Genomic DNA, 17,500 nt, shown 5'->3' with positions numbered 1-17,500 from the left:
AGGTCAAAGGTCAAGCGCACTGGACATCGAAGTAGCAATATGGTTTCCGGGCTCTAAAGCATTATCCTTTCCACCTACCGTCACGATATCATACATATGGACTACCCATGGGATGAAGATGTTCCCTATCGATTTTGGGGTCAAAAGGTCAAAGGTCAAGCGCACTGGACATCGAAGTAGCAATATGGTTTCCGGGCTTTAAAGCATTATCCTTTCCACCTACCGTCACGATATCATACATATGGACTACCCATGGGATGAAGATGTTCCCTATCGATTTTGGGGTTAAAAGGTCAAAGGTCACGTGCACTGGACATCGAAGTAGCAATATGGTTTCCGGGGTCTAAAGTGTTATCCTTTCCACCTACAGTCACCATATCCTACATATGGACTACCCATGGGATGAAGATGTTCCCTATCGATTTTGGGGTCAAAAGGTCAAAGATCAAGTGCACTGGACATGAAGTTGCAATATGGTTTCCAGGCTCTAAAGCCTTATCCTTTCCACCTACAGTCACCATATCATACATATGGACTACCCATGGGACCAAGATGTTCCCTATCGTATTTGGGGTCCAGAGGTCAAGTGCACTGGACATCGAATTAGCAAAATGGTTTCCGGGCTCTAAAGCGTTATCCTTTCCATCTACAGTCACCATATCATACATATGAACTACCCATGGAACAAAGATATTCAATATCAAATTGGGGTCAAAGATCAAAGGTCAAGTGCACTCCTAGAGAAGAGACTACCCAAATGCAAGGTTTTGTTATGCCCCTTCTTTTTTACACTTAGGAAAGAAGTAATTTATACCTATTAACAACACCCTTTGGGAGATTGGGGTAAGCGGGGGGTATTCTTAGTGAGCATTGCTCACAGTACCTCTTGTTTTGTGTTGATTCATCACAGCTATATACAGGTGACTCTTGATAACTCGAAGTTCAAGGGACCTTGATAAAACTTCGAGAAATCGAGAGTTCGAAATTTGGAAATTGAAGGTCCACCGATATGGTTCATATTTCACAGTAACCGGAAATGCTTACAAGATCATATTGTTTTGACGTGCTTTCCTTCATATTTGTCAGGTAGTTAATTTGATATTAAAATAAAGAACCTTATTTTGCATTAAGAAAATTTTTTGCATAAAGATTTCAAAGTTTATGTCTTTATTTGTTCTTTAATCCTGCTAAGATAGGCATACAAAACCAAGTTCTGATAAAGCTTTATTATCGCTAACTAAACAGAGCACAATGTTATGTCGCTTTACACAAAGCAAAAATTCTAACAAATGAGTAAAATGATGTTTGAGAGTAATTTTACCCAAAGAACAAACTAAAGAAATTTAACAGTCCTTAGATATCTAAATTAATGTATAAAACTTACTTTCTTGTTTTCAAGTCAAAACAAATTATAGATTATATTCATAGTTGGATTATAAAGAATTTTAATCATCACAAGAACCCCTGAGTAAGGTGTAAACTGACCAATTAGCCAATTATATACTCAAGTTTGCCACCACAAAGAAGCACAGTGATGTTTCACCTATGTAAACACCTAATTACCACAGCCATGCACACTATATTTAGGCAATCAACAAAATCCAGGTAAGGTCCAAGCGGAAATTATTATAGGGTTGGGTAATGGTGGGTACATGCTACCACCACTTCGAGAGATTGAGAGTGAAAAACAATGCAATGTGTTTTACGGGATCCAACTTCACTTCGAGAGATTGAGAACTTTGAGAGATGGAACGTTCGAGAGATCAATAGTAAATTTGCTTTGTTATGTAGAGACACTTGTTTAAATGTTTTCATGCTTTCTCGCTTCACCACAATTGACACACATGACGTCACATACTAATGGTGCGAAAATCTCTAACGAGAATATGCATATCTGGCTTTTTTGCACTTTTGATACAAAATAATCACTAAAGCACACTTAATATCGAAAAAATAATACTTAATTCGCCACGAAATGTTTACGAATTTACGAATTAACTGATTACTCTAGCTTCTTCAAGAATTTTGATTTCGGCTCTCTTCTTAACTTGACATGCTGATGATTCAGTACTCTAATGGACAGTTCCTTAGAATTAAATATATACATGCAATTATCACAATGACACCTGTTGTACATATTTTTGTCCACGGTGTGAAAGTATTACAAGTTGATAATTGCATGTGTTGGTTGCACATGTAATTTCTTGCATATTGATTGTGGGCTTTCTTGGTTGTTGAAAATATTGATAAAAAGTAATAATGAAGAATTGATGACATACCAAAGACATCCTTATGATGCTGAGGACTGCAGAAAATCACATACGGGACTTATTTACTTAATCTACTTCATGTATGTTTACACATTAGGCGGCTACAAGGTCTCTCCATTGGCTCCTGTTTTGTGCTGCTCGTCCTATGGTGTTGCAGTTGTATCCAGTCTCTTTCATCTCTGTCTCTATAGTTCTTCTCCAAGTCCCTTTCGGTCTCCCAGGTCTTCTCTTTCCAGTTGGAGCCCACTTTATAGCTCTTCTTCCAATGCTATCTTGCTTCAGTCTAAGTACCTGTCCTAGATATCTCCACCTTCTGCACTTTATATCCATGTTTATGTTTCCAATTCCAGTTCCCTACCTCCTTGTTGCTGACCAGATCTTGCCACCTCACTCCAAGAATCCTTCTTAAAGCATCTTCCTTCAAACCCTCTCAGTCTGCTCTCTATCTCCATGTTGCTCCTCCATGTATCTGCAGCATATGATAGCACTGATCTTACATTGTTCTTGTATAGCTTAATCTTGGTCTTTCTCGAGATTTTCCTTGATTTCCAGATCTTATCCAGCTTTCGAAAAGCTGTAGCTGCTTTTCCTATTCTGATGTTGACTTCCTCTTTCACCTCGCCATTGATGTTCACCATGCTCCCAAGGTAACATATTGTCTTTACTTCCTCTAGGTTTTCTCCATCTATGCTGATTGCATTGGTGTTCCTGTTGTTCATTCTCATAACCTTGCATGGTCTTCCTTTTATTGATTTTTAGACTGATCTTCCCACCCTCTTCCTTTATCGTGTAGGTATTCTTTGTGTGACTCAGTAGACTGATGTCATTTAACTCATCTGCAAAGTCTCTATCCTCTAGACTCACTGTAAATGTCAAGAGAATGCCATGGGGCTCCTCTGTCACTTGTCTCATCATCCAGTCAATGCATAGAAGGAACTTGAATGGTGAGATGATGCACCCTTGTCTCACAACAGATGTTATCAGAAACCATTCAAATGTTGATCCCTCGTGTCTCACTGTGCATCGGAATCCATTATACATGTCTTTTATGGTACCTATGATCTTTTTTGGTATGCTGTATCTCTCCATTATTTTCCACAGCATGACCCGATATATATATACAATGAAAATCACCATTCCAAACTCTGCTCAATGATGTTTCACAGGCAAACGTTGTTGTCTACACATGACCTGTTCCTTCTGAATCCACTCTGCTCCTTTCTCAAGATGTCATCTACTTCCTCCTTAATCCTCTTCAGTATAATGCGGCATGAGACCTTCCCTGGGACAGACAGTAAAGTAATTCCCCTCCAGTTGTTGCATAGCGTCAGGTCACCCTTCTTTGGTAATTTGATGATGTTTCCTTCTTTTCATTGCCCCTGTACCTTTTCGTCAGTGTGAAATAGCACTTCAACACTGGTGTTCTCACCCACCTTCATCATTTCAGCCTGCATCAGTTGTCAGTCAGCCTGATATCCTCCCTTGTGATGTCTGAGGTGTCAATATCCAGCTTCTGTTGTTGACCTTCCACTTCTGTTCATTCTTCCGAGGCCTCTCTGTTTAATACACTACTGAAGTGCTCCTTCCACCTTTCTGCTTGTCCTGTCTCAGTATACAGAATGTTACCATTATTGTCTTTAATATGTGAATTGCAGGTGACCATCTTCTTACATGGCTCCTTGGTGAGGAATCTCCACTATACGATGATGTTTCTGCCTTCTCTGCTTGTTCCTCAATGTATATCTTTTTGTCCTCTTTTGCACTTGCCTTCACTTTTTTGTCTAAACATTTAATATAAGGTAGATAATAAATATAAAAATTGTTTTTATGATGTATGGTTTATGTGGGTTGAATACCATTTCTCAAATTGCCAGTTAGGCAAACTCCAAGTAAATATAAAATGGCAGATGCAGACTTGGACTAAATAAATTGCACAGGTTTTATTTCTATTCATTATTTTAATACTCATTCCAGTCAATAATCTAGTCACAGTTGATTTTAGTCATGACAGAGACACTGCTGTACTGTATACTGACTATTATGTTCAGAATAAACTTGTTCTGTTACTGGTTTCAAAATGAATTTAAATAGGATATTTTCCTTTTTCAAAGAAAATATTTATTTACATTGAATGAAGTAAATACAATTTATAATCAATTAACTAATAAATGTACATTATATTACAATGAATCACAACAAAAAGACAATAAAAATTGTATCATAATACTTAAAGATTAAATCTGTAGTATACCATGGTGTGTAATTTTTTATCTGCGGTACCCAACTATAGACAAAAGCTGCCAATACACCGAGGTGACACTGTATATAGATTCCTTTTGACATTTAAGACCTTACTGATTTCATACCATTTTTTTTTTAATCTTGTGACATTGTATCATGGTTATGTTGTTATCCATTGGGGTTAGGTTGGAACCACAATATGGGGGTAAACTTTTTCATTGAAAAACATCTTTTAGAAATTGCAACAGCTGAACAACAGCAAGCCAAGGTAACTCATGTGAGAGATGTGGCCCATGGGCCTCTTGTACCTGACTTGAGAAACAAACTGTACTGTCAGCTCAGTTGATTCTTCAATACAAAGATGCCATGGTTTCTACTTGAATGGTACATGCATGTGTGTGTCACTTGTTATCTCAGGTATTACTTAATACTCTAATATACAACATCCTTAGAAATGTTTTGTACTAGCTACCAAAAATATGGTATACTTATAATTACAACACAAGTTGAAGTTGTTCAAAGATCAGTGATCATGATCAGGTGTGTTCTTTTACTCGATGAATGCAGAAAGTTGCATTTGGCAGACTGAGTGTAACATTTTTTTTGCCTGCGTATATTTTCAGGAATCAGCCACTTTTGGTGTAACATTTTTTTTGGCTGCATGTATTTTCAGGAATCAGCCACTCTTGAGCCAAAATGTACAGTAAAGGTGGATGAGTATGGCTTCTTTATCAACTGGCAAAGTGCAGATAGGGTAAGACTTTCTTTACAATGATAAACTTTTTAGTTCACCTGAGCTGAAAGCTCAAGTGAGCTTTTCTGATCGCCTGTTGTCTGTCGTCTGTCCATCTGTCTGTCTGTAAACTTTGTAGGCTGGGGTCATTTAAAAATCTTCTCAAGAACCATTGGGCCAGAAGAGCTGAAATTCATATGGAAGCTTTCTGACAGAGTGCAGATCTATTTAAGTTTGTTAAAACCATGGTCCCCGGATGTATAGGGTTAGGGCCACAATAGGGGATAAAAGATTTACATGCAAATATATAGGGAAAATCTTTAAAAATCTTCTTCTCAAGAACCACTGGGCCAGGAAAGTACAAATTTACATGAAAGCTTCCTACCATAGTGCAGATTCAAGTTTGTTAAAATCATTTCTCCCAGGGGTTGGATGGGGCCACAATAGGAGATCAAATTTTACTTACAAATATGTTGGGAAAATCTTTAAAAATCTTCTCAAGAACCACTAGGCCAGAAAAGTTTATATTTACATGAAAGCTTCCTGACATAGTGCAGATTTATGTTTGTTAAAACCCTGGACCCCGGGGATAGGGTGGGGCTAGAATAGGGGATAAAAGATTTGCATGTGAATATATCTAGGGAAAATCTTTTCTAAAACCACTGACCATAAAAGTTTACATTTACATGAAAGCTTCCTGACATAGATAGTGCAGATTCAAGTTTGTAAAAATCATAGCCCATGGGGGCAGAGTAGGGCTACAATAGGGAATCAAAGTTTTGCATACAAATATATATATTTTAAAAGAACTGCTGGGCCAGAAAAGTTTACATTTACATGAAAGCTTCCTGACATAATGCAGATTCAAGTTTGTAAAAAGCATGGACCCAAGGGGTAGGTTGGGGCCACAAAAAAAAATCAAAGTTTTACATGCCAATATGTACAGAAAATCTTTAAATAGGGGGCCAAAGTGACTCAGGTGAGTGATGTGGCCCATGGGCTGCTTGTTTCAGATGGTATAAATATCCCATGATGAATGTATGGGTAGTGTAGTGATTAGCACACTCAGACCCCATTGTGCACCAAAAGCTCTAGCCCAGGCCAAAGTACTAGTGAAGTTTAGACTGGAGCAGTAACTGTTGGTCTGCTGAAGATTTCAATTTACAATTGTTTTCCCTTTATAAGCTGTACCGAGTTCAGATGAAAATGTCAGTGAACACACAAAACCGATTGCATGTTAATGTACTCTAATACTAGCCTGGTTGGTCCAGTGCAGATAAAGGTTTTTGTCGCATACTGGGACACGTGGGTGTCGTATGGATACTCCAATTTCCTCTCACGTCAGTGACCCCTCACCCCAAATATCCAAGCCTATGAGAGACTTTAATGTAACTTGAAGAACTTGCTAATCATTATTAGTATTACTTATTGTTATATTTTATGCATGTTATTCCTTACACATTAATGTGTTGCTTGATCGTGGTATTATGAAATGATTGTTATTTGTTTGTAATCCAGAGAATTTAACAGTCACAACAAATGAAGTGAACTGAGCAGATGTGTTTTATTGCTTTCCAACTTAATCTTACACTACCCTTGTTATTAATGTCATGAATCATTATGTATAATGCAACGTAATTCCTCATGGTCATAAAGTAAATGAAATTGATTTTATTTTTCCTACATGTATTTAATGAATCATACAAAAGTTTCATTGCTTTGATGTATTTGCAGAAATGTTAATAAGTGATGAATTATCCCTGAATACAATGTTACAAGTGGTGTCTTCAAGGAAACAGGAGTAGTATTCCATTTAAGTCATTTAGAATTTGCTTGCAGAACTTGAATTGCATTTAATTATGTCTCCCCTCTTCCAGGGGGAGACATTGCTTTTGATTGATTGATTGTTTGTTTCATGTCCCATCGAGAATTATCCACTCATATTGAGTCGTCACCAGCTGTAGGTGAAGAACCACAAATTTTGACCTATGCTTAGTGCTCGGCTATAGCGGTGAGGGTTTTTTATCGTGCCAACACCCGCCGCGACACTGGACCTCCGTTTGAAAGGTCATATCCGGAAGACCCATGGCTCTTGCTTCTGAATGCCGAGTGTTTGGCAAAGGAGCAATCACTACCTAAGTTAATGTCTTAGGTTTGACGCAGCCATGGTAGGAGCAGGGCTCGAACTCACGACTTCCGGTTATGAAGCAAATGCTCTACCACTGAGTTACCGTGACCGGTTGTACTTTTTGTCAGTCTGTCTGTCACAAAATCTTGTGAACGCTTCTCCTACTAAATGGCTTATTGGATAAACTTGAAACTTTGTACAATGCTTTATTGCCAATTGTAGATGTGCATATTGCATGTATCTGGACGGGAGGATTCAATTATTTTCCTAAAAGTTATAGTGGATCTAAGAGGGGTGGAGGACATTAAAATAGCTTGTGAATGCTTCTCTTTCTATATGGCTTATTTGATAGACTTGAAACTTTGTACAATACTTCAATGCCATTTGCAGATATGCATATTGTAAGGACAGGAGGATCCATTTGTTATCCTTAATGTTATAATGGATCTGAGGGGTGAAGGTTGAGGGTGTAAAATAGTTTGTGAACACCTCTCCTCCTATATGGCTTATCAGAGTTCATAATGTCTATGTTTGTGCTCATGCTTTCTCCTCCATACCATGCAGTACATTAAGGGAAGGGGGTTTCATTTGAAGCACTTCCAATTTGGGGAGCTGGGGAGACATTTGTTTTCATAAAATCAATCTCTAGTGAGGACTGTTTTTTAACAATCTTTGGGGTAAGGGGAACTAAAATTGTGAATTCATGTTCACTGGAGCCTAAGGGGTAGGGTCAAAATCTTACAAAATGATGCAATTTTTAAAAATCTTCTTTACCCTGGAGGGACATTTAGTAGACAAAATGTGTGGATAGGTATGATGAGCAAGGATACCTGTACCAGCTCTGTTAGTTTCTCATTAGACCACACTCTCTTAGTTAGCCTTGACAATGTGGTGGCTGCTTTGCTGATGCGCTTATTTAGCTCAGTGTCAAAGAGAGAGGGAGCTAGAGATTGTCGAGCCAAGGTAGACGAAGTCATTGACAACTTCCAGCTGGTGGTTAGAAATTATGATGGTAGCAAGAGCATCCATGTCTTGGCCCATGACCTGTGTCTTCTTGAGGTTGATAGTATGGTCGAAAGTCTTTGGAGGTCTTTGGCTGAGTGAGTGGTGATGGCAGCGTCATCAGCAAAGAGAAAGTCCCATAGGCATTTAAGCAGTATTTTGGACTTTGCTCATCGAGAAGGATTGTAGAGCCTCCCATCTGACTGTTTGCACAAGTGGATGTGTTCTGTGGTGGAACCACAGGTGTGCTCTAGCAAGACTGCAAAGAAAGTGCTAAAGAGGATTGGGGCAAGAACACAGCTTATTTAACCCCACTTCGGATGCTGAATGATTCTGAAGTCGAGCCACCAAAGACAATAGTCCATTTCATATCATCATGGAAGGACTTAATGATTAACAGGAGTTGAGATGGGCAGCTAGTCTTGGGGACGATTTCAAACAGGCTTTCTACGCTGACTAGGTCGTAGGCTTTTGACAGGTCTTTAAATGTAATGTACAGGGGCTGTCGTTGTTCCTTGCACTTCTCCTGTAGCTGTCGAAGGGAGAACACCATGTTGATGATGGACCTGTTTTTGCAAAAGCCAAACTGGGTAGACTCTAAGTCACTCGGTGAGGATTTGAAGTCTTTTCAGCTCAACTCAGGTGAACAGCTTGCTGATAATACTGAGGAAGGAAATGCAGCGATAGTTGTTGCAGTTGCTCTTGTCACTCGTGTTTATGGACAGAGTGACTATGTTAGCATCCCTCATATCTTGTGGTACTTCATTTCATGCAGTTTTGGGATGACAGCCCCTGTACAGCACTCTAGGACATCAGCTGGGATGGCATCTTTGCTGGGTGCCTTGCCAGGAGCAAGAGACTCAAGAGCTATTTTGAGCTTACCCAGGGTTGATTCTTCCCTTCAGAGACTTTGTTCTCTCTAGCATACAACTTGGAATACTGTTGAATCCGCTGTGCTTTGTTCTCAGTGACCTAACCAGTGGTGGATTTGAGGATGGCGGTTTTCTTTTGTGCAAGGCCAACTGCTTGTCTAATTCCTTCATACATGCTTCTGATGTTGTCATTTTCGACAGCGTTCTGTTTGTTGGAACAGATTTTGAGCCAATAGTCATTGGCATGTTGGGCACCTTTGCTGCAGGCTACATGGAGGTTTTTCATTACCGTATATACTCACCTATAAGTCGGATTTTTTGGAGTTAAATTTTTAACCAAAACTCTATGTTCGACTTATAGGAGTGACCTAAGAAGATTAGTATATTTCTGGACGGCGTAATGTATAGCCTAGTATTTTTTAAACAACAAAAACATGGACGAAATAAACAAAATAGTAATTGTTTAATTTGTTGAGAATGAGAAATGAAATATTGATGTCATATCCCAAAATATTACTCGAACACAGATAAATACAGAAGAGTATTGATATGAAATTGATTTGTCGAGAAAAAAATATCAAATGTCGGTGCATTTCTCAAAATATTATTTGAAACACAGGTAAAAACATTTGAGCATTGATTTGAAATTAGCAACCGATTCTTTAAAAAAAAATTAGACCGTCTTATAAATGGGTCAATGGCAATTCCCTCCAAAGTAACCTAAAAACTATACAAGCGACTTATAGGCAAACCGATTTATAGGCGAGTATATACGGTAGTTCCCATTTAGTGAAACCATAAGGAACTACAAATTTGCTCTGTATTTTGTTTATCTGTCAGTCAGTCTGTCCTACTTATTTTAAACACCCATGGGCAATATTTTCTCACCCCCCCCCCCCCCCTCTCTCTCTCTCTTCATATGTAAATTTCAATTTCTTAAAACTAAAAGTATTTTCCTCCATTGGAAAGACACAGAAATTTTTGTTGTTGAAGAAAAATTAGTAGATGATTGGATTCAATAGTTGCATTCTGTCTGAATGTTAATTGTTTTCTTTTTGTTTATTTGTACATGTACATACTGAATGTGTGAATAAATAAAGCTGAGTGAAAGGAAGATGAATTATCTTCAGTTGTATTAGATAAAAGTTAGAAGCCAGACAGGATGAGCTGTTCTAACCAGAAAAAGATGAACTAGAACACGCACAGTAGGTAATTATTGTTTGCAATACATGCGTCAGAAAATTGAATCCTTTGATTATTTTCATGAAATTTGACCTGGGATGGACTCCGTAGGTGTACATTAATCTGTATAAGATGTTCAGTAAATTACATACCTATCGATATGTAACATTTATTTACAGTACCTAAAAATATGATATGCCTTACAGTGAAAATATGATTTTATTTGTAAGAAATTGAAGGAAAAGTGAGTAGGTGTTTTGGTGGCATGGTGATTAAAGCACTAGCTTTTCACTGTTGTAACAGGAATTTGGTTCTCAGGATATATGCAGTGGTTGTGTGTGAGAAGGTATTGTGGTTGCTGGGGCACTCTAACACATGGGTTTCCAGTATCTTCCCACCTTAATGACCCCTTTGTGCAAATATTTGAACCAACAATAAGCATTAATATGAGTTGTAGAACTTGTTTCTTACTTCTCGTGAAATAAATAAACTTTAAACACAATTGAGTGCTAACACACCTGCTGAATTTTTGGCTCAAATAGATTAATTTTTCTCCAAAATTTCATTTCTGCATTGTCAGAGGAAATAAGTTTTACCAGCCAGTGAAAGTTGCAAGCACATGTACATGTATACTGTGTATATGGTCTTTTAGACAATGAAGTTTTGGGGTGTGACGGATAAACCAGCACTGTAGAAAATTTAAATGTGGATACAAGTGTCGTGCAAATTTTTTCAACAATGCTGGTGGCCATCTTTCCCAATAATGACAAGAAAGATTTATATTTATATTAACACCAACTGAACTGTTTGTAGAAACATCTTTTGAAAAAGGGGGACATAAATTGTAAATTTCAGGACTTTTGTGCCCTCGAGGCTGTAGGGATGGGGCAAAAACTGCCAAAAATTGACCAATTTTCAAACATATTCTCTACAACCGCACATCTGTAAGAAAAACTGAATGCAGTCATGTAAAGCAGGAAGGCCTCAACCAAAATTGTAAATTTCATGATCCTCTGGGTAGAGGCTCTGACTCCAGGGCAGGGTCAGACATGGCATATAGTGTTTATGTATAAAATATTTGAATACTGTATAGGGTTTATTTCACAGAGTAATAATTTTGGCTTATTTTAGCAGTTTGGTATTATGCTGCTAAAATGCAATGAGAATTTTTAACACTGTCCACTTTTATTGTGTATGCTTCATAATGCCAACCCATTTTAATCACTTTCAATTATATGATGTGTATGTTTTATAAGTGTTTGAAAAGTAAATTGCTCATTGGAATAAGTGATTTGTTAGCTAATTTAAACTTGATGACACCTTAGCATTGCCTTCGAGGAATGAAGCATGGCAATCATTACAAGCCGACAACAGTGATATTAGTCAGGTTGAGATAATGGTATGTATGGTTATTAAAACAAAAAAGAAAAAAAATCAGAATTACTATAATTTTTGAAAGAATGCAGAACATTGCAATTTGCATGCACACACTGCAAAATAACGGACATTTTCAATTTACTACAAGCTGACGTGGATGCTACTCCACAGTCTGTGCCTTGCAAAAAATAACCAAGTCCTATAGAATTTAGCATACTAACCTTTTGTGTTAAAGATACAAAAATTAATGTTGTTCCAATTAAGTATTCTCATTTTACAGTAGTCAGAAATAAAACAGAAAAGAAAAAATTTGTTCTAGTTTGGAAATTAGGTGATTTAAAACTTGAATTTACTGCAGTCTGAATCAGTGGAGTCAAATCTTAGACTATTTCATTCTTGTTATGCCTCACAAAGAGTTTGAGTGATGTGGAAGGTGCTATAGGAGTTAACCAGAGTCTGTTTCTGTCTGATAGTGTCCATAGACATTTTTTATTTGGAGATTCTATCATCAAGTTTGTGGAAATGTTATGGCTTATACCTTAGAAATCTGTGTACTTGCTATTTTTAAGTTTAATTTTGATTTCTTTGTAGATTTTATCATCACTGTTATTTGTTTGCAATATAGAAAAAGAAGAACCTTGTACTGGACACAAAGGTTGCTTGTGCCCTTATTGTAGCCTGAGGTCATTCGAACTGTGTCGAGGTCACTGGGAGAAAAGTATGATTCTTGTTTTAACTGTATATATTTGAGCAGAAAAGCTTTCGACTCTCATACTGGACATAAAAGCTGGCCGTGACTTGTGGATTTGTTATGATTCCATCCCAAGGTCATTTGGACAATGTCAAAATCACTTGGAAAGATGTCTAAGTTTATATTTTTGGAAGATATTCATAATCTAAGTTATCAAGAACTACTTTACCTTTCTTTCAAGATCAAGGGCTGTAAGCTTTGACATGAAGACATTATGGATCCAGGTTAGCCTTTAGGCACTTGGGAGCCTCTAATTGAATGAACTCAGAGCACAGCCCAACACTTTCATGAAACTTTGAAAGTTTCAGATTTTCAGTTTGGTGAAATTTAGAAATTATACTCATTTTACTTGTGAACAAGTGTTCTGAATCAGTTTGTATGAAATGTTTGTAACCCAACATTCAAGGTTTGACGTATAAAATTTGATTTTATAAAGATATACAGCTGGTTAAGTATCTGTTTGGCTTATAGAATGCATCGATGACATCACCAAAAACCTGGACAACAGAAAACAAACAGACCTTTTGATTCTTGACTTCTCCAAAGCTTTCGATAAAGTTTCCCATAGCCTTTTGCACCACAAACTTCATCATTATGGCATCAGAGGCAACACTCTGCACTGGATAGAGGGATTTCTCAACAACAGAAAGCAGGTAGTCGTGGTGGATGGGGAACTATCAGATGAGACCGAAGTTTTATCTGGCGTCCCACAGGGCTCAGTACTTGGACCTAGTCTTTTCCTTCTCTACATAAACGACATAGCATCAACCCTCAACTCTACTGTACGACTATTCGCTGATGATACCATTGCCTATCTAACTATAAATTCGGAAAACGACTGCAAAATTCTTCAAAATGATATTGATAAATTAGCAATTGTGGGAACAAAATTGGAAAATGGAATTTCATCCAGATAAATGCACAGTACTTACAATTTCGAAAAAGAAACAACCTACAAATACCGCTTACATAACCATGTCCTCGCACACGAAACATCGACTAAGTATCTAGGCTGTACGTTAACTGCAGATCTTAACTGGGGAACCCACATCAACAACATCTGTAATAAAGCCTACAGAACACTAGGATTCCTCAGACGAAACATACATATCTCATCAAGGAGCATCAAAGAGAAAGCATATAAATCACTCGTCAGACCTCAACTGGAGTACTCAGCTACTGTGTGGGACCCATACCAGCATGGACACATAGACCAGCTAGAAAAAGTACAAAGAAGAGCGGCCAGATATGTGACAGGCAGACACAGAAATAGATCCAGCGTAGGCCACATGATAGAACAATTGCAGTGGCCAAGTCTACAACAACGCAGAAAGGAATCACGAATGGCTATGATTTACAAGATCATCAACAATAAAGTAGCTATAGACCAACAGAAGTACTTCAGCAAGCCTACCAGAACATCACGGCATTCACAACACCATACACTCGCATTACCATCAGCGAGGAAGGACTGCAGGAAATGGTCATTCTTCATCAACACGGTACGGGACTGGAACAACCTGCCTCCGGATATCACCTCAGCAGCATCACTTGAGATGTTCAAATCTCAAGTGAACAATCTTTTCCACCACTAAATAGAAGGTTTTTACCCTGTTTTTAACCACATGCGTACACTCACAAACTGGCAGAATATTCAATGAGTTGAAGGAGGCCAGCAATTGGAAGAAGAAGAAGCTTCACAATCCCAACTGACCAATGACTCCAAAAAAGAGGACTGTTGAATATACTCTCTGGATTATACTCACCTCTTTCAGGAGGAGACATATTGTTTTTGTACTTTCTGTCCGTCTGTCATAAAATCCTGTGAACACTTCTCCTCCTGTGTGACTTATCACATAAACTTGAATCAGTACAATGCTTCATTGCCATATGTAGATGAATGTGCATATTATTGGGATGTGAAGATCCAATTATTTTTTTAAATGTTATAGTGGATCTAAGAGGGGTGGAGGATGTGAAATGCTTGTGAACACTTCTCCTATATGGCTTTTCAGATAGACTTGAAATTTTGTACAGTACTTCATTGCCATTTGAAGATGTGCCTATTGGTGGGACAGGAGGATCCATGATTGTTATAGTGTTTATAACATTTATAAGTTATAGTGGATCAAAGAGGGGTGGAACATGTAAAATATAGCTTATGAACACTTCTTCTATATGGCTTATTGCATATAGCCTTGAAATTTTGTGCAATACTTCATTATCATTTAATGATGTTCACATTGTTCTGACTGAGGGATCTAATATTTTCCTACAATTTACAGTGGATCAAAGAGGAGTGTTATATGTCTGTTTTTCTTGTACAAGGGTATATGTTCACTTTCCTGCCGGTACTTCAGCATCATTATTCAGGTATCATATACAACAATGACATTGATCACATTGATGTTGAATCTTTTCTTCATCTTCTTCCTCAGTGCACAAAGTGCAGATAATGTTCCTGCTCTTGCTTTCTCTTCCATACCCTGGAGTACATTAAGGGGAAGGGAGTGTAATTTGAAGCACTTTTAATTTGGGTAGCTGGGGAGACATTTGTTTTTAACAAAAACAAATGATGTCTTATTATAATTTACTGAAAGGGTAAACAGAGGACATACATTTTTTTTAAAAAAAATTATTTGCAAAAGGTGCATGAAATGATTTTATGAAATTTTTTATGGACGTGGTTTATCTTTTGTAGGATGGCCAGGTACTGGAAATTTCTCAGGTCAATGACATTCGCTTGGGATTGGCACCCAAAATAAATGTAAGTTTTCTACTGTACAATTGACGTTGTGAATCCTAATAAAGACTTTTGTGTGTTTAATTTCAGCTATTAGCAAAATTCTAGAGAAAGCAACAACACATGTTTAAGTGTATAATGCAGTGACAGGTATATTCTTTATTTGTCAAAAAACATTGATGATCCTTTGAAAATACTGCTATGAGTTTCCTTGGATCTGTCCATGGTTTGTCTCACTGAAACTCATTTAGTAAGGCTGTAGACTATCATTACAAAGATTAAACTGGCAAAATGAATATATGTACTTCTGCTGAATGCTTTGGATTTTGTAGACTATTTAATCATCATAGGCTGTGTCTTTGACCTTAACAGTGCTGTCCTAACTGTAAAGCCATCCATCATGATTTCCAGATTATTTTATAACTGATTACAGCACAAGCTTCCTAGAGCTTGAAATATGTCCTTAGTAGTCATGAAATCGGAAAGGTTTTTTGTAGTGTGGCTTCAACTAATTGTTACTGAAGCTCCTGGGAAATCAGTCCACTCTTCATCCCACTTCATAAAATGGAAATAGCTAATCCTTTGCAATAAGAAACTCAATGCCGAGGCTCATTTCCTGAAGTAGTTACACATGTAATGGTGTGTTCATATAAGTACATATATATGTGTATCTGATTAAAAATGTAGTGGCATAACATTGTTCATGGAAGAAAATTAGCACCCTTATACTGTAAAATATGGTTCTGCTGACCTTCAGGGACAATGGAAATGCAACTCTGTAACAATTATAGTCATTAAATTTATTCAAAATCAGTATTCTTTATTGATAATCAATGTGCAAATTATTGTTTGATCACAGTGGCAGGACTTGTGTAGAAAAATCAAGACACCCCTGTAGGAAAAATACACGAGAGGTGTCTTCATTTTTCTACACCAGCCCCTGTGGTTTGATGTGTGTAATTTATAATACATGTATATAGATGAGAGAGAAAGATACAATGATGTTGAAATTGCATTATTCTTGGGACTTTTTTAAAATTTGAATTAGGATGAAATGTTATACAAATATAGCCCTTTCATGAGGTCGATCTGATCGACTTCACAGAAAAGCATATCGACCGAGCATGAAGTGCGAGGTCGATATGCTTTTCTGTGAAGTCGATATATCTATGAGTTGACCGATTGAAAGAGCTACATTTGTTATGCAATTTTCGCAAAAACGACCTTTTACTTCTACGTCTGCAGGCTTAACTTCCATATTGTTTAGAAGTTGGTAATGATGTGAACCAGAAAGAGAATTTGATTGGTTGGAATGACATATGTCAGTGAATCACATTCATTGTTGCATGTAGCAAAATTTCCCATATCTATTACTAGGAAGTACAGGTCAATCTGAGTTTTTTTATGTTTATAATTAGAAAGACCCAGTCAATCTGCATTTATATACTTAGACATGTGATATCAAACGAACCAATGGTGAAGTGCATTACAATACATAAAAATAATATTAGTTGTGGACAGGTCAATGAAGCATTTGAAAAAAAAACATATTCCCCTCTGAGAATAGGAAGCACATGCTCCAGCGTGACAGTACCTAGCAACGGGTAACATTACTTGACAACGGGTTATATTATAAAAATTATCACATGCTTAGCATATAAATTTGGCCTAGTAAAATCAAGAAAAATAAAGTAGAAGATGACACCCTTTTACCTATCGAAGTCATTTGGGGCAACACCCTCTCTTCAAATATACAAACGAAATGGCGCCAAAACGTCACATAGTAGAATGATACGCTCCCAAATTTACTCAGATTGCTATTTTTTAACCAAAACTTCAAAATTTTACTTATATTTGTCAATATTTTGATATGTGCACATTTAAGGCGATTGATGATATTTGTGTGTGTTAAACGAAATACTTCGATTAATAATAAAAAGGGTCTTTCATCAATCACCTTCCAAGTGCACATAGTGAAATGATAAAATCTGACATTTCCGGAAAAAATTCCGCATTACACACATTTGATATAAAGATTACATATATTCGCGACAAATAATAAATTAAGGCGTGTGTTACCTTCTGTGTATTACAGATATGATATAAAGGAATATAATAACCTTTTTTATTATTTTATGTGATCATTATACATGTAATTCAGATTTTCAATTTCATTCGGTGTTTTTATCTAAAACAATAGT

At 37.1% G+C, this 17,500-nt stretch overlaps 1 protein-coding gene across 9 annotated transcripts in view; it reads left to right on the top strand.

Moving 5' to 3' along the window:
* The window catches only part of LOC125652308 (1-phosphatidylinositol 4,5-bisphosphate phosphodiesterase beta-4-like), a 106,764-nt gene that overhangs the window by 17,081 nt on the left and 72,183 nt on the right, over positions 1–17,500 (top strand). For all 9 annotated transcript variants that reach the window (XM_048881386.2, XM_048881388.2, XM_048881385.2 and 6 more), the window contains 2 exons: positions 5,185–5,265; positions 15,258–15,323. In XM_048881386.2, the coding sequence (XP_048737343.1) occupies positions 5,185–5,265; positions 15,258–15,323 (147 nt within the window). The remainder of the gene's footprint in view (positions 1–5,184; positions 5,266–15,257; positions 15,324–17,500) is intronic.

The sequence above is a fragment of the Ostrea edulis genome, chromosome 5, assembly GCF_947568905.1.
Source record: "Ostrea edulis chromosome 5, xbOstEdul1.1, whole genome shotgun sequence".
In the NCBI taxonomy this organism is placed as follows: Eukaryota; Metazoa; Mollusca; class Bivalvia; order Ostreida; family Ostreidae; genus Ostrea; species Ostrea edulis.
This window is presented reverse-complemented; position numbering and strand designations above follow the sequence as displayed.